This window comes from Rhineura floridana, chromosome 3 (genome assembly GCF_030035675.1).
Source record: "Rhineura floridana isolate rRhiFlo1 chromosome 3, rRhiFlo1.hap2, whole genome shotgun sequence".
Classification (NCBI taxonomy): domain Eukaryota; kingdom Metazoa; phylum Chordata; class Lepidosauria; order Squamata; family Rhineuridae; genus Rhineura; species Rhineura floridana.
This window is the reverse complement of record NC_084482.1, coordinates 88030527-88049156: the sequence shown is the minus strand read 5'-3', so window position 1 is coordinate 88049156 and position 18630 is coordinate 88030527. Positions and strand designations below refer to the sequence as shown.

The 18630-nt window shown below is 40.0% G+C and overlaps 1 protein-coding gene across 6 annotated transcripts in view; it reads left to right on the top strand.

Annotated features, from left to right (window-relative positions):
• HTR4 (5-hydroxytryptamine receptor 4) overlaps positions 1-18630 on the top strand; it is a 357168-nt gene that overhangs the window by 114491 nt on the left and 224047 nt on the right. For 3 of the 6 annotated variants that reach the window (XM_061616828.1, XM_061616830.1, XM_061616829.1), the window contains exon 2: positions 13475-13534. The exons of the other annotated variants lie outside the window; for them this stretch is intronic. In XM_061616828.1, coding sequence (XP_061472812.1) covers positions 13524-13534 — 11 coding nt within the window. In that variant the 5' untranslated portion in view covers positions 13475-13523. The remainder of the gene's footprint in view (positions 1-13474; positions 13535-18630) is intronic. 6 annotated transcript variants of the gene reach the window in all.

Below are 18630 nucleotides of genomic sequence, written 5' to 3'. Positions count from 1 at the left end.
ATACTAGTCTAGTCGTTCTTAACCTGAGGTCTGTTAATGGGCTTCAGGGGGTCCATAAACTGGACACACACAAAAATCAATTTCCAATGGAATAAAAAAGTATTTATTTATGGGAGTCCATAGCTTTCATCAGATTCTCAAAGGGGTCTATGATCCCAAAAAGGTTAAGAACTACTGTACTAGTGAATTTTTTTGTACCTTAAGTTTCAGAGTAAGAATTTAAGTTTAAAATCTGAGGTGCTAATTACCTGTTCTTTGATATTTGCATAATTCTTACTACCTAGATAATGAAGGAGAGGGAGGGTTAAACTAATAATCTTTATTGCCAGTAAAGATTTGGGATAACTCTGGTGTTCTTATTGTTTTTATTTGAGTAGGAACATTTAGATTCTGCTTCTGGTTTTGGTAGTTTCCATCTCACTTTTCTACAGGTACATTTTTGGAGGTTGCCATTACTCTGGAGAGAGAACCTTGATATCTCTAGTGATGGTATACTTCTGTTGTTGCTGTATATTTTGATATTTTGCAGTAATTGCAATGGGGAAACTGGTTAAACAGGATTTCATAGTTACAGTATATTGGTCAATAGATCATTTTCTTGCATATTTTCCTTCCAACCAATTGTGTTTGTGCAACAGCTTCAGCAGTCATTTGAATTTTTCAGAGAACTTTCAATTTTTATGCAAAGGTGTTCACCTTGTGACAGAGGGGGGCACTAGTTATATTTTACTTCATCAAAATTGTCATTTATGCCCATGACGGTAAGAGGGGTGCATGCCTTCTGTTACAGCTCCAGCTTGTTCTTAGCTGTTTTTGTGGTGTCCTTGTATTTTACTCCAATGGGACATGAGGAGGCGTAGCTCTTTGCTGGATTTAGTGTAGTCACCCAAGTTCTCAAATAATGAAATAAAGGTGGTGTGTATGTCTCTGTAGAATATAACTAATTCCAGAAATTTTGCCAGGTTTACCAACATTTGCAGTGCTTTCACCTTGTGTTGGAATGTCAATATGTGTGATCATGTACACTGCAATGCGCAAAATGAGTCTCTTAGCTAACCTACAAATACTATGCTGAGGTGCAACCTCAAAATATGCAATATTTATCCTAACTCTAAATGTTTCATTATCAATCCCATAATTGTATTTGGTTACATAATAGCTGGAAGAAGAATCGTTGCTGTAACTATTACAGTTTTCAAGAAAATGTACTTAGAGTAATCTTTCTATAACTGTTGATTGAATAACAGTTGACAACACAATGAAATCTGAAATTTAGGAGAAATTCCCTTTGCAGTTATGTATTTGACATGAAAAAAGTTTCAGATTGCAGTGTGGTGCCAACCAAATTTGCATGTGCATCATGTAAATAAGTATGTTAGTAAGAAACACAGGCTCCAGTGAATTTCATTGTGCACTTGAAAATGGTAGCCCATTTCTTGAGTCTAGGTATGCAGAAGTATACTAATATGTATTATTATCTGGAGAGCATCATAAAACAGACAATTGTTCAAAATAGAGCACTTGTTATTTTTGATATTTCCATAGCAATCCCACTGTCACTTGCATAGTTTTTTGCTTATTATTATTATTTACTGCTTGGGCCATAGGCCATTGCGCATGCAGAAAAGAGGACAGAATTAAAACATCAAAACAATAAAACTGTTTTCAGCAGGTATAACATATAAAAACAAAGGATCTAATTACTTAAATGAAATTAATAAAATTTAACTACTTATAAGTTTAAAATACATTATTATAATCTAAAATTAAAACACTTGGTGGAAGTATTAGATCAATGCATGCCCAAACAGGCAACTACATTATTGGTAATAAACTTTTCACATATTTTTGATGCTGCTAAACCTGTGAGTAACAGTAATATTTATATCATACAATGGTTGTTTCAAGCTGAATATGGTCTGAGCACTGATTAAAACTTCCCCTTAAAACTCTTGGCACAGCCACAGCTTTCAGAACCCTGTCATGATAAAACCCCACTACCCTGCATTTGGAGAAGGATGCCAACAACTGTTCACTTCCCACATTAGCAACTGGTGTAGAAGGAGTCCCCTCTTTAGGATGCACACCTTAACGTGGTGAGGGGGTTTGAGTGTGTTGAAGAAGCTGAGAGCAATGCTGTCAGGAGTCTAGACCAAGAGGCTAGACTCCTAGCAGGGGCACCCAAGGCGGAATGGTCAAAGCTGAAACACCAGACTAACATGCATCCAAACTCAGAGAAAGACAATGGTAAACCACCTCTGAATATCTCTTACCACAAAAACCCTATGAACAGAGTATCCAAAATGCAACATGAGATAGTGCTGGAAGATGAGACCCCCAGGTCAGAAGGCACTCACCGAGCTACTGGGGAAGAACAAATGACAAATATGAGCAGTGCTGTGACTAATGATGCAGCTGGGTCAAAGCCAAAAGGAAGTCCAGAGACTGATGCGCACAGATGCAAAAGGAGACTCCAGAGTTGTACGACACACACAATAGGAACATGGAATGGAGAAGCATGAACCAGGGAAAGTTAGAAATTGTCAAGCAAGAAATGGAACATATCAACATTACAATACTTGGCGTGAGTGAATTAAAATGGACTGGAATGGGACTTTTTCAATCGGGCAACTACAAAATATTTTATGCAGGAAATGAGAAATCAAGAAGAAACGGGGTTGCTTTAATAGTGAGAAGTGATGTAGCAAAAGCAATTAGGAGTTACAATGCAAGGTCTGAGCGAGTGTTACCAACGAGATTAAACAGGAAACCTATTAAAATAACCATCATCCAAGTCTACGCTCCAATGGCAAATGTAGAGGAAGAAGAATTAGAGAGATTTTACACAGAAGTACAGGAAGAAATTGATCACACACCAAAACAAGATGTGCTGATAATCATGGGGGACTGGAATGCAAAAGTAGGGAACAGAGAAGAACTAGGAATTGTGGGGAATTGGGCTTAGGAGACAGAAATGAAGCAGGAAAAAGACTTATTGAATTCTGTGAAGCCAATAATTTGTTTCTTGCAAACACATTTTTTGAGCAACCGAAAAGATGACTGTACATGTGGACATCACCAGATGGTCAACATAGGAATCATATTGATTATATATAATTGGTAGCAGAAGATGGAGAAGTTCCATACTTTCTGCAAAAACAAGACCAGGAGCAGACTGCGGTACACATCATGAACTGGTTGTATCGAAAATCAGAGTAAAGATAAAGATGAAGAACAAAGCAATCATAATGCCAAAATACAATTTAAATAACATCCCAGAAGAATATAAAGATCAAATAAGGAACAGATTTGAGACTTTAAACTTAGTTGACAGAGAAGAACTATGGACTGAAGTCAGAGACGTTATCAGGGAAGAATGCAAAAAGATAATACCTCTAGTTAAAAAGAGAGAAAGACCTCCATGGATGACTGAAGAAACTCTTAAAATGGTTAAAGAGAGAAGGAAAGCAAAAGGAGATAGAAACACAGTCAGAACCCTAAATGCAACAATACAGCTACTAGTACGTAGAGACAAAGAAAACCATTACAATAGTTATTGTCTAGAAATAGAAGAGGACATCAAAAAGGGAAGAACAAGAGCCCTATTCTAAAAGATTACAGAAATTAAAGGGAAATTCAAACCACGAGTAGGGATGTTGAATAAACAACGGGAACACACTGATTGACCGAGATGAAATAAAATGAAGATGGAAGCAATACACTGAAGAACTCTATAAAAGAGATGCAAGGATGACATATTCATTCACGGAGGAACCATATGATGAATAACCAGAAATTTTAGAATGTGAGGTAAAAGTTGCTCTTAAAATACTTGGAAGAAACAAATCACCGGGAACAGATGGCATACCAATAGAGTAGCTACAAGCTACTGAGACTGAATATGTCCAAATCTTGACAAAATCTGTCAAGAAATATGGAAAACTAAACAATGGTCCACAGACTGGAAGCGTTCAATATGTATCCCAATTCCAAAGAAAGGAGATCCCAGGGAATGCAGTAATTATCGAACCATTGCCTTAATATCCCATGCAAGTAATGCTCAAGATTCTACAACTAAGGCTCTTATCATATATGGAGCAAGAAATGCCAGACGTCCAAGCTGGATTTAGAAAGGGAAGAGGCACCAGACATCATATTGCAAACATACGTTGGATAATGGAACGGACCACGGAATTTCAGAAGAAAATCACCCTGTGCTTTATAGATTTCAGCAAAGCCTTTGACTGTGTAGATCATGAAAAACTATGGAATGCTTTAAAAGCAATCAGATTGTCCTGATGTGCACCCTATACTCTGGACAAAAGGCTACTGTAAGGAAAGAATATGGAGAAACTAATTGGTTCCCAATAGAAAAGGGTGTGAGACAGGGGTGTATTTTATCATATTATTTGTTTAATCTGTACACAGAACATATCATATGGAAAGCGGGATTGGAACAAGATGAAGGAGGTGTGAAAATTGGAGGGAGAAATATCAATAATTTAAGATATGCAGACAATACCATACTACTAGCAGAAACCAGTAATGATTTGAAACAAATGCTGCTGAAAATTAAAGAGGAAAGCACAGAAGCAGGACCACAGCTGAATGTCAAAAAGACTAAAGTAATGACAACAGATTTATGTAACTTTAAAGTTGGCAATGAGAGCATTGGACTTGTCAAGGATTATCAATACCTCGGCACAGTCATTAAACAAAGTGGAGACAATAGTCAAGAAATCAGAAGAAGGCTAGGACTGGGCAGGGCAGCTATGAGAGAACTAGAAAAGGTCCTCAAATGCAAAGATGTATCACTGAACACCAAAGTCGGGATCATTCAGGCCATGGTATTCCCGATCTCTATGTATGGATGTGAAAGGTGGACAGTGAAAAAAGTGGATTAGAGAAAAATCAACTCATTTGAAATGTGGTGTTGGAGGAGAGCTTTGCGCATACCATGGACTGCAAAAAAGACAAATAATTGGGTGTTAGAACAAATTAAACCAGAACTGTCACTAGAAGCTAAAATGATGAAACTGAGGTTATCATAGTTTGGACACAATGAGAAGACCTGATTCACTAGAAAAGATAATAATGCTGGGAAAAAGAGGAAGGCCAAACAAGAGATGGATTGATTGCATAAAGGAAGCCAGAGACCTGAATTTACAAGATCTGGTGGTTCATGACAGATGCTGTTGGAGGTCACTGATTCATTGGGTTGCCATAAGTCGTAATCGACTTGAAGGCACATAACAACAAAAGTAGGAGTCATTGTGTAAAAAGGTTCATTTGGGACGCAAATACGTGAAGGATTGCCTCCTCTAGGACAATTGTGTCTTTGCCCTAAGTTCTTCCGAAGGAGACTTTACTCTGCGTATCACTGTTGGAAGACCTGTTAAGTTGTAATTAGAGATGGTGCTTCCAGGTAGGTGTTTTTCAGGTAAGTGTGGGACTGGTGCTCTACATGCATGCAAGGTTTTCACATTGTCCACACAATGTCATTTGCTTCAAAATGCCAGCCTGTATTTCCCCCACCATTTCATCTGAGTTTATACTTTTCAGGGGAAAGTAACATAAAGCTGTTGCCAGCAAACCGTTTGCAATGGCTGAATGGCCAGTTGTTAATATTAAGCATCCTCCTGAAGCACAGAGAGCCTTCTCTGCATTGACACTCCATTTGTGGAATGCCCTCTCCTTAGAAGTATACTTGGCACCAACACTTTTGTCATTTTGGCACCAAGCAAAGGCCCACTTATTTGCCCAAGTATATTTAAGGATGTAGAGTTGAATGCGGTGATATCCTGCATTGTGATTATAGATGTGGTTTTAGTTGCTCCTGTTTTCCTGAATTTATATTGTATTGTGCTTTTATAATAATAATAATAATAATAATAAAAAATTTTATTTGTTAGTCGCCTATCTGTCCGACTATTCGGACACTCTAGGCGACTTACAACAACGGTTAAAATACAATATACAATATACAATACAAAAACAATTTACAATATACAATATATCTGATATAAAACATCAATTAATACAACAGAAAGCTAATCCACCCCAAAATTATAGGCCTGCCTGAAGAGCCAGGTCTTTAAAGCTCGGCGGAAGCCCGTCAGGGAGGAAGCATGTCGGAGGTCATACGGGAGAGAATTCCAGAGGGTGGGGGCCACCACCGAGAACACCCTCTCCCTGGTCCGCACCAGTCTGGCTGCTTTGACTGGTGGGACCGAGAGGAGGTCCTGTGTGGCCGATCTAGTGAGGCGGCCTAATTGATGATACTGGAGGCGGTCCTTCAGATAAACTGGGGCGAAACCGTTTAGGGTTTTAAAGGTCAGCACCAACACCTTGAATTGAGCCCGGTAAACAAATGGTAACCAGTGTAGATCTACTAACACTGGAGTAATGTGATCTCGGCGACGGCTATGCTTAATCAAGCATGCCGCCGCATTCTGTACCAGCTGCAGTTTCTGGACTGTTTTCAAGGGTAACCCCACATAGAGCGCATTACAGTAGTCCAAGCGAGAGGAGACCAGGGCATGTATCACCTGTGGGAGCAGATGTACAGGAAGGTAGGGCCGTAGCCTCCGTATCAGATGTAATTGATACCAAGCTGCCCGGCTCATTGCTGTCACCTGAACCTCCATGGACAGCTGGGAGTCAAGAATGACCCCTAGGCTGCGGACCTGGTCCTTCAGGGGCAATCTTACCCCATTTAGGACCAGGTCGATGTTTCCCAACCTTCTGTCACCCACAAGGAACACCTCGGTCTTATCGGGGTTAAGCCTCAGTCTGTTCTCGCCCATCCATCCACTTACGGACTCCAGGCACTTGGACATGGTTTCCACAGCCAACTCTGGTGAGGCTGGTATGCAGGTTTATTATGTTTTGTACTGCAGCCTGGAATCCTCTAGGATGAAATATGAGCTGTATAGAGTAACCTAAATAAATTAATATTTAAGTTCCCACTGAAACAAGCAAAGAAACTGGCATAAAACCTTATCATTTTCTCTTCTGGGTTTTCTTTCCCAAAGACTTTCTCTGGCCATCTGTTTCTGATTCCCCCAGACCAGCCACTGAGATTGGGGTGAAATAAAACATGAGCAGAAGTTAGAAGACAGAGAATAAGGGTGACAGATTGTGAAAGGAAAGGAAAGTTTGTTAGAGCTGCAAGTGATGGTTGTGGGAGTGCAGGAGGTAGGATGGGAGGAGTTTTTAGTGCCACCTTTCACTGAGCAGGTAAATTGGAGGTGGGGAGAAGAGAATAATATACTCAATGCAATAGGACGAGTCTTTTATTTTGAATTGGGCTACTGGAGTGAGGTAAGTAATAGATGAGAGAAAGTACACAGGCACACTTGTTGTGGAGAACAACTACTGTTATATTGAAAAGCCAGTGGTTAACCCTTGGTTGTGGACAACCTGCTCCTGAATTTTAAATGTTCAGGAAAGTATAGTAGTTGAGCCACTCTGCACATGTCCAGAAGTACTTTGGAAAAGAGCTTATCTATAATGAGAAGTGGGAGAATTCTGAAAACTCTCCTGTGTTTATGGAGGGAGGAGAAATATGTTTCCCCCTCCACCTGTAGTTTGCTGGCAATGGTCATAGGGGACAGTTCTTAGTTCTGAAGGAGAGGTGCTGGAACTTCAAATGCATGGGAGATATGCCATCACTAAAAAAAAGTTCTGCTTAATTCTTAGTGTATAGGAAAGAGAAGCTACAGTTAATGAGTGGTAAGTGAAAGGCACTCTGCATATATTCAGAGGAAGTATCATTCTTTAACGATGATATTTGATTGAATAATATTCTGCCATGGATTCACTGTCTGATTTTGAGCTAGTAATATTGCTGAAGCTCAGTTGTCTCTGCTGTAAAATAGGACCAGTGTGTCACAGATATAATGATATCAGTGCAGGATGGTTCATATGTGTATTATATGTATTTGATTTGTTTTGTAGTCTGAGGCTTACCTTTGGTAATCTGCTTCTATGCACTTCTAGGTTTTGTTTTTTACATGTGACACATTTTAGAACCTGGACTGTGTTGGTCCTACTATTGTCTTCCCTGCCACACTACTGGGCTGCTAGCCTGTGTTCTAGCTCCACCCACTTATGCCTAGGAGTGACCCTTCTTCATCAGTGAAATGTTGGAAGATATGTTGAAGTCAGAATTGCTTCAGGAAAGCAGCTCAGTGTTAAAACATGCTTTGCATAAGAAAGGTCTCTGCTTCAGTTTCCGATATCTCTAAGTAGGGCTGGAAAGACTCCTGGCTGAAACCTTAAAGAGCCACTAGCAGTCATTATACAATACTGAGGTAGTGGACCAATGCTGTGATTCAGTAAAAGACAGCTTCCTATGTTGTAGGAGTGTCACATTCCAACATTAGAGATGATTCATCATCTCTCAGGTGTGGTAAAACAGGTACTTATGCCCACCTGAAGTATATGCACAAGTAAGAACATTATTCACAAATCTGGGGGAAAATCTAGTGGGGTCTGCCCAGGGTCACAAGATGATGCTTAAATTCTGAAAAATTCTAAAACAAATCAGAGGGTGGTAGAACAGAGTCATTCTTCTTGCCTAATAAGATACCACAGACCTTCTTCATTATTTTTCTATTTAATTTTTTGCAAATGAGATTGCAGAGACCAATGTGGTCACACCACACCATTAAGCAGTAATGGAATTTGTATAACTAAGTTTTTCTTCTGTTACAACAATCATGAATAAAGGGCTGAATTCCACCTAAGATACAAATTGAAACTCTCTGACTTAGTATTTTCCTTTGGAGCCATGTGGTGGTTATTTTCAAAATCTAGTTTGGCATTGACTGGTAAGAGTAAATCATATTGCTTTGCTGCATAATTGAAGATATGCCCTAGATAACACAGTAGTTACCCTGAGGTGAAGGTGTTCATGAACAGCCTCCAGGAATATTTTAGGGTTTGGTATTTATGGACCATGTATTAAGATGCATATAGCCGTGAGCATGTTTTATTCCATTGTGTATAATTTCCCCAACATACAGGGCACATGGAACCTCCCTGTGCTGCTTTTACACAACCGCATACATAGCAAGTGTCTGTTGCGAGAGAAGGGCTCATTTAAGAGTTGGGCTGGAAGAAACAAAGGATAAACATAAGAGGAGCCTGCTGGATCAGGCCAATGACCCATCTAGTCCAGCATTCTGTTCTCACAGTGGTCAACCAGATGCCTATGGGAAGCCTGCAAATAGGACCTGAGTGCAACAACACTCTCCACTCCTGAGGTTTCCAGCAACTGGTATTCAGAAGAATGCTGCCTCTGAACGTGAACATAGAGCATAGCTGGACGTCACTAATAGCCTTATCCTCCAAGAATTTGTCTAATCCTCTTTTAAAGCCATTCAAGTTGGTGGCCATCACTGTCTTTTGCAGGAGTGAAGGGGTGTGACCAGCTATAGGGAGAGAGTGGTACTTGCCCTCATTGTAGATGAAGTGGTAAAAGGACTTTGGGTTGTGAAGAGGAACATGGGACGCTGCCTTATACTGAGTTGGACCATTTGTCCATCTAGCTCAGTATTGTGTACACTGACTGGCAGCAGTTTTCAAGGATTTCACAGAATTGGAAGGAACCTATAAGACAATCAAGTCCAACCAACAAGGACTGGAAGGTTAAAATCTACCTTAACAGAAAAACCACAATGCTCAAAGAAGAGTTAAGGTGCACATATGAAATGCAAAATAAAATATAGACATTAAATACACATATATTATTAAACCAACATAAAATCACTATTGGAATTCTGCATACAGCCATGAAAGTCTGCAGATGTAATAAATCAATGCTTATGCAAGATGAGATACAAAAACAGAATTGGTTTAATAATACATGTGTATTAAAAGGTTATATTTTATTTTGTGTTTCATAAATGCACCTGAACTCTTCTTTGAGCATCAAGTCCAACCCCCTGCTCAATGCAATAATCCAAATTAAAGCATACCCAACAGGTGGCTGTCCAGCTGCCTCTTGAATGCCTCCAGTATTGGAGAACCCATCACCTCACTAGGTAATTGGTTCTATTATCGTGTTCAGGATGAGGCCTAACTAGTGCCGAATAGAGGGGAACCAATACTTCATGCAATTGGGAAACTATATTTCTGTTAATGCAGCCTAAAATAGCATTTGCTGTTTTTGCAGACACATCACATTGCTGGCTGATATTCAGCTTGTGATCAACGACAATCCCAACATCCTTCTCGCATGTAATATTGCTGAGCTAAATATCCCCCATTTTATAACTGTGAATTTGGTTTCTTTTTCCTAGGTGTAGAACTTTGCACTTACCCCGGTTAAATTTCATTCTGTTGTTTTCAGCCCAATGCTCCAGCCTATCAATATCCCTTTGAATTTTGTTTCTGTCTTCCAAGGTATTAGCTATTCCTCCCAATTTTGTATCATGTGCAAATGTAATAAGCATTCCCTGCACCTCCTCATCCAAGTCATTAATAAAAATGTGAAGAGCACTGGACCCAGGACTAAGCCCTGCGGTATCTCACTTGTTACCTCCCCCCAGTTTGAGGAAAAACTATTAATAAGCACTATTTGAGTACAATTCCGTAGCCAACTGTGGATCCATCTGATAGTTGTTCCATCCAGCCCATATTTAGCTGGGTTGCTAACTAGAATATCATGGGGCACTTTGTCAAAAGCTTTGCTGAAGTCAAGATATTGTATATTATGTGCACAGCATCCCCACAGTCTACCAGGGAGGTTACCTGATCAAAAAATGAGATAAGATTAGTCTGGCAGGATTTGTTCTTTATAAATCCATGTTGGCTTCTTGTCATCTCTGCATTGTTTTCAACGTGCTTATAGATTGACCGCTTTATAATCTGCTTCAGAATTTTCCCAGGGATTGATGTCAGGCTGACTGGTCTGTAGTTCCCAGGTTCCTGCTTTTTGCCCCTTTTGAAGATAGCCCCCTACAACATTAGTCCTCCTCCAGTTATCCGGCATTTCACCCATCCTCCATGATTTTGCAAAGATAATAGACAGTGTTCCTTCAATACTTTAGGATGCAGTTCATTGGGCCCTGCCGATTTGAACTCTTTCAAAGTGATTGGGCATTCCTTGATCATTTGTCTATCAATCTCAAGCTGCAATTTCGGAAAGGGGACACTCCCAGCCCTACTTGGAGATACCTGGGATTGAACCTGGATCTTTCTGCATATAAAGCAGATGCTCTACCACTGAGCTATGGCTATTTCCAGGAGAGAGAGCCACAATACCCAGAGTGGTTTCACAGTCAATCTATCTTCCCAGGGAGCTCTGAGAATTGTGGCCCTGTGAGGGGGAATAGGGGTTTCCTAACAACTTGCAGCAGCCATAACATGCTACATTTCCCAGGATTCTTTGGGGGAAAATCATTACTGCTTAAAGTGGTGCAAGAGTGCTTTACAGATGGTTTTAGGTTTAATTTTCTGATCAATAAATGTGGTGACAAAGTAGTACAACTGTACTGTAATTCACTTATTATTGGTGCTAAGAAGCTAGAAAAAGAAATGTGGGATGAAAACACCTGCTTAGATTAACCAGTGTAGTGTTGGTCTGCAGGGAAAAATGGAGCTTAGTCTGTAAGATAGTTGGGGAACAGAGGAGATCTTAAATTTTAAAAATTGATTTTTAACTATATTTTAAAATTTATACTGTTGTGTTAGTTGAAAGAAACCACAAGAACAACAAAAGGGGAAGGAACTCATGCTTTTTGCTAAATCAATAAAAAAGGAAATTACAATATCCTCCTAAAGTTTTATGGTAAAGCTAATATTTTTACCTTTCTGAGAGAAGTTGTCAGGCTATATATGACAAAAGGGTGCATTGTCAGGGAAGGACTTGTCAGAGATGGCTGGAGCTAATCTTCTATAGCCAATGGCCTGGAATTTTTTATAAAAGACCATATGCCAATCATCAGACCTAGTCTCTTAACAATGGGCCAAGGGAAGTGTGCCTGGGTCAGAGTGTGCTGAGAAACAGTTGCACTCCTTTTGATTACTTTATTACTTGTTTAATACATTTGTTCATTTATTTACTACCCCCACAATACTGAGGGATTGTTGCCCTGATACTATCACCATCCAAAAAGCTAATATTTCTGTTTATTTAGTTCTACAACATTTTATTAAAAACAAATATGATTATTAGTTTGATCCAACATATGAGTAAATCTAATAAAAGCAGGTGGTTGTGGGGAAACGAAACAAACAAATAAATTAGCCTCATTAGAGGGAAATCAGACTGATGCATAAACTGAAAAGCTCGTGATTTTGTGCAGCTTCTGGGCATGATTAGTTGAAAAGGAATTAGAATAATTCTACTGCTGATGAAGTCTTTCATATTAGACCCCTACTGTTATTTCTATCTATGCCATTTAGAAGTTGTTTTGTAGGCACTGTGTACTAACCTGTAAATTCACTGAGGATAGCACTGTGAGTCATCCTGTAATCCTATTTATACCAGTTGCTGGTTGAGCAAAATCATTAAGTTTAAGTGGCATCCTGTTGAATGGCTTAATTGTTAAAGAGTATCCTTGAACTATATGGTAGCAAAAATGTTGACAAATTTATCTTAAGGAATAAATATTGATTAAGCAGTCTCTCATACTATGGACAGTTGTCTTCTCAGATTGTATATCTACCACACAGTTTTATATAAGCAAGATGATAACTATATCCCATAATTCTGCACATTAGAACTATGGGCTATTATTATCAACAGCAGAATATATGAACAAGCCTGCAACACATTCATTCAAGAAAGATGACTTTCATCCACACATATATTCATTTACCATTTATTTAATAAAATTTATAGACTGCTTTTCACCACAGTGTGGTCCCAAAGCAGTTTCTGACACACTAAAACCAGTACAACAATTAAAACAGAATACAAATAAAATTGACAAGCTGTAGCATAATACAGACAATCTTGAATTCCAGAGTGGACTTAGCCAGACCCTCCAAAAGCCTGGGAGAACAGATGTGTTTTAACTAGGAGACAGAACCTTGTTAAAGATACAACTATCTGTGCCTGTGGGGGGTGGGTTCAGAGTTGGGGTGCAGTTACCAAGGGATGCTGTCTCTCATCCCAATACAGTGAGCAAGACTCGGTGGGACAACAAGAACAACCTCTCTGCTCTGGGGTGGCTGAAAAGGTGCTCCTCTATATGACCCAGAGGAAATATTGTGAGGAATAGCTTAAATTCTGAGATATTGGATGATTATGCCTAAGGCAGCTAGGATTGAGAAGTGGGCCATCTGTGCTCTGTTTGATGGAAGGAATAGTGTCATTTTCAAACAATTGTCAGCTGTGTTTTTCTTTTGATTTTTACACAGGTTCTCTCTACAAGAATACTAGACAAAAACACATTGGGTAAAATTTATGAAACGCCACCCCCTTAATAACCATTGTCCCTTGTAACTGTTTTCCCTTCAGGACCATCTATGGATGCTGAACTCCCAGTTTTCCATGCCTGTTGCCTGTGATGGATGTGAGGTAGGAAACATTATGCAGTTTGAATGGACAAAGTGGCTTTTCTGCTTTTTGAGTCCTAGGGGACCTATAATAATCTGTGTTTGAGAAGTCTGTGCAGTTCCCCCTCCTTCTATTGACCTGTAATATGAACTATGGGGATATGAACTAAGGAGAAAGGGGGGGCTGCTTTCTAGACACCCCAGGAGGGGGCAAGACCAGAAGCCCAAACACAGCTGTAGTGGAGGAGTCAAGAAATTGAGTCCCTACCCCAAATGTAGAATGTTGGGGGAAAGGCACTGGACACTGTCTCAATAGCTCAGCCGTGTAAATAAGCCCAATATGATTACTAGCCTGCAAACATTTTACCAGCCTTCTAGAGGCTGGCAGACGAGAGGTGGGGAGTTCTGTGCTTCATTCGGCAGCCTGCTGCATTTCTACACTGGATAATAGAAGTGGGGTGGAGTGTTTCATATCTCCTCTGCCATCCCACTTACTTGCCTGCTTGAAATCCCTTGTCATCTATGGCTACAAGGCTAGTGCTTAAATTCAAGGATTCAGCTGCCAAATATACGGCATCAGGAGCTAATATGCTGTTGATTCTGAAGGAGACCAAGTTATGCACATCTGCTCTCTCTCTTCCTTGTAGTTACTATGCAATAAGTTGCTGTATTAGCATCACCAACATGTCGGTTCATACATACAGCTGCTAGGTTTCTCCACTCCTTCTGTGATGTTGTGCACATTATGTCCTTTTGGCTCATTACTCAATTGGGTAGAATAAAGTTACCTTTGCTTGGACAGTGGATGGAACCCACCTGGAAATTAGCATCAACACCAAAAATGCTATGTGCAAGAAAATGCTAAGATGAAGAGCTCTTGTATATACTTGCTTGAATCAGTAGGATTTACTTCCACATACATGTGTGTTAGAACTTGAGGCATGGTGTTGCAAGCTGTGTGTGTATAAGGTAAGAGAATGCTTCCCCTCTAAGTACCAGACACATCACTCTGCCTGCATCTGTGTGTTTTCTTGTACTAAGTACGTGGGAGGGGAAAAACTGCATCAGAGTAAGACCTTGAAAGTCCTTTAATTTGGTACTGATAGAAATGTAAAGCAGCAGCGTGCTCAATTTACCTTATGTATTGTGTTCTATAATATATATATATATATATATATATATATATGTGTGTGTGTGTGTGTGTGTGTGTGTGTGTGTATATATATATATGTGTGTGTGTGTGTATATATATATATATGTGTGTGTGTGTGTGTGTGTGTGTATATATATGTGTGTGTGTGTGTGTGTATATATATATATATGTGTGTGTGTATATATATATATGTGTGTATATATATATATATATATATATATATATGTGTGTATATATATATATATATATATATATGTGTATATATATATATATATATATGTGTGTATGTATGTATGTATATGTATATTGTGTTCTATATACTAAGAGCAAATTCATTTTTGACTGGATCAACACCATCCATGCACAAAAGAAAGTAAGCCTGGAGAAACAAAAGAGATTTAGACTCACCCCACTCAGGGGACACAAAGAGCTCAATGAGGACTGAATATGCTCACTAGACATGGTGTATTTATTTATTCACCACAAGGTCCCAGAGTGGGCTACAACAATAAAATATATAATCATTAAAAAAAATGCAACCATAAAACAAATGTAAAAACAATTAAGCAGTCCCATGTATGAAAACAGTACAAGCACTTAAAAACAATTCTACATATTCTGGTGCTGCTTGGTTGGTGGTGACCTATGAGATGGCCTTCTCAATGGGGGTCCCCCATTTGTGGAATGACCTCCCTAGTGAGGTGTGTAAGTCTCCTTCACTACTAACTTTTAGGAGAAATTTAAAAACATTCCTGTTTACCCAGGCATTTGATAGTTGAAAGTACTGTCCCTAGCAACTTTGAAATTATTTGAGAATAGGTGATTGCTTTTAGAAGTTTTTAACTGTTTTTAGAAAGCTGTTTTTAGAAGTTTTAATTATATTGTTTAAGTATTGACATGTTTGCTGCCCTGGGCTTCTTTGGAGGAAGGTGCGGGATTAGGGTTGCCAAGTCTCCAGTTTTCACCCAGAGACTCCAGATTTTGGGGGTCCTCTCCAGATCTCCGGGTGAGTCACCCCAATCTCTGGACCCTTAGCTTTCATTTTAAAAAAAATTTAGTTTCTAGGTGGTCTGGTTCAAGAGATATATACCAAAATATCAGCCCCCTCCGCAACTTCTGTTAGAAGTCTGCTGCTCTAACCCCACCCTTTCGGGTTTTTAGCCAATAAGTGAAGTCAGGGTTGTGACTGACAAGAGATTTGCTGACCTTGAGGCAATAGCTAGTACCCATTGCAAATCCTGAAAACAGTTTCCTTTTCCTGTCTACACATCAGAGGTTGAGTGAGTGTATAATATGTTATACTTTCCTAATGATAAGGAGTCGAACAAGTTTAAATTTTACTGGGCTGTTGAAGAGGGCAGTTTATTTCTGTAATTCTTAGTCTGTTTTGAAAACATTCTCAATATGAAGTATGGAATGAGAAATGCCAGATGTCCAAGCTGGATTTAGAAAGAGAAGAGGCATCATATTGCAAACATACGTTGGATAATGGAACGGACCAAGGAATTTCAGAAGAAAATCATCCTATGCTTTATGGATTACAGCAAAGCCTTTGACTGTGTAGATCATGGAAATCTATGAAATGCTTTAAAAGCAATGGGGGTGCTACAGCATCTGAATGTCCTGATGCACAACCTATACTCTGTACAAGAGGCTACTGTAAGGACAGAATATGGAGAAACTGATTGGTTCCCCATCAGAAAGGGTGTGAGACAGGGGAGTGTTTTATCACCCTACTTGTTTAATCTATACGCAGAACATATCATACAGAAAGCAGAATTGGACCAAGATGAAGGAGGTGTGAAAATTGGAGGGAGAAATATCAATAATTTAAGATATGCAGACGATACCATACTACTAGCAGAAACCAGTAATGATTTGAAACGAATGCTGATGAAAGTTAAAGAGGAAAGCACAAAAGCAGGACTACAGCTGAATGTCAAAAAGACTAAAATAATGACAACAGAAGGTTTATGTAACTTTAAAATTGATAGTGAGGACATTGAACTTGGCACAGTTATTAACCAAAATGGAGACCATAGCCAAGAAATCAGAAGAAGGCTAGGACTGGGGAGGGCAGCTATGAGAGAACTAGAAAAGGTCCTCAAATGCAAAGATGTATCACTGAACACTAAAGTCAGGATCATTCAGACCATGGTATTCCCGATCTCTATGTATGGATGTGAAAGTTGGACAGTGAAAAAAGCAGATAAGAGAAAAATCAACTCATTTGAAAGGTGGTGTTGGTGGAGAGCTTTGCTGATGCCATGGACCATGAAAAATACAAATAATTAGGTGTGAGAACAAATTAAACCAGAACTGTCACTAAAATGATGAAAATGTGGTTATCATACTTTGGACACATAATGAGAAGACATAATCCACTAGAAAGAACAATAATGCTTGGAAAAACAGAAGGGAGTAGAAACAGAAGGCCAAACAAGAGATGGATTGATTCCATAAAGAAAGCCAGAGACCTGAACTTACAAGATCTGAACAGAGTGGTTCACAACAGATGCTGTTGGAGGTCGCTGATTCATAGGGTCGCCATAAGTCATAGTCGACTTGAAGGCACATAACAACCCACTTTTGTGGAAATAAAGCTGCAGTGTTAATCCCACATACCTGGGAGTAAATCCCATTGAATTCAGTAGGACTTACTTTTGATTAGAGATAGTTAGGATTGTGTTGTAAATCTTTCTCTCTAATCCTTTTTTTTAAAAGTTGATTTTCAATTTATTGGATTTCTTAGTCGCGCATCTGGCTGGCCATCCAGCCACTCTGGGCGACATACAAAATGAACAAAATAACACAAAATGACACACCAATACAATAACATTAAAATCTAAAAGTGATAATGGTAAAATCTAACCCACCCCAAAGGCCTGCCTTAAGAGCCAGGTTTTCACGGCCCGGCGGAAACTCATTGTAGAGGGGGCCTGGCGGAGATCATTTGGAAGGGAGTTCCATAGGGTGGTAGCCACAATTGAAAAAGCCCTCTCTCTAGCCCTCTCCAGTCTAGTTGTTTTGACTGGTGGGATAGAGAGAAGGTCTTTTGAGGCCGATCTTGTTAGGCGGCATAGCTGATGATGCTGGAGGCGCTCCTTCAGATAGACTGGGCCGAAACCGTGTAGGGATTTAAAGGTCAGAACCAATGCCTTGAATTGGACCTGGCAAGCAACTGGTAGCCAGTGCAACTCTCTGAGCACTGGAGTTATGTGATCTCCCTGGCGGCTGTCTTTAATCAGGTGCACCGCCACGTTCCGAACCAGTTGCAGCTTCCAGACCGTTTTCAAGGGTAACCCCACGTAGAGCGCATTACAGTAGTCAAAGTGAGAGGAGACCAGGGCATGTACCACCGATGGGAGCAGATGATTGGGAAGGTAGGGGCACAGCCTCCATATCAGATGGAGTTGATACAGTGCTGCCCGGCTTACAGCCGAAACCTGAGCTTCCATGGACAGTTTGGAGTCAAGAATGACCCTGAGGCTGCGGACCTGGTCTTTTAGGGGCAGTTGTACCTCACTGAGCACCAGGTCCAAATCCCCTAACCTTCTCTTGTCTCCCACGAACAGTACCTCGGTTTTGTCAGGGTTCATTTTCAGCTTATTCCTTCCCATCCAGGCACTCACCGACTCCAGGCACTTGGACATGGTTTCTACAACCAACCTTGGTGAAGATTTAAATGAGAGATAGAGCTGTGTGTCATCCGCATATTGGTGACACTGCAGCCCAAATCTCCTGATGATAGCCCCCAGCGGTTTTATATAGATGTTAAATAGCATCGGGGACAGGATGGAACCCTGTGGCACCCCACAGGTGAGAGGCCAAGGGTCCGAAACCTCATCCCGCAGTGCTACTCTTTGGTACCTGTCAGAAAGGAAGGAACGGAACCACTGCAAAACAGTGCCCCCTATGCCTAACCCCTACAGTTGGTACAAAAGGATACCGTGATTAACGGTATC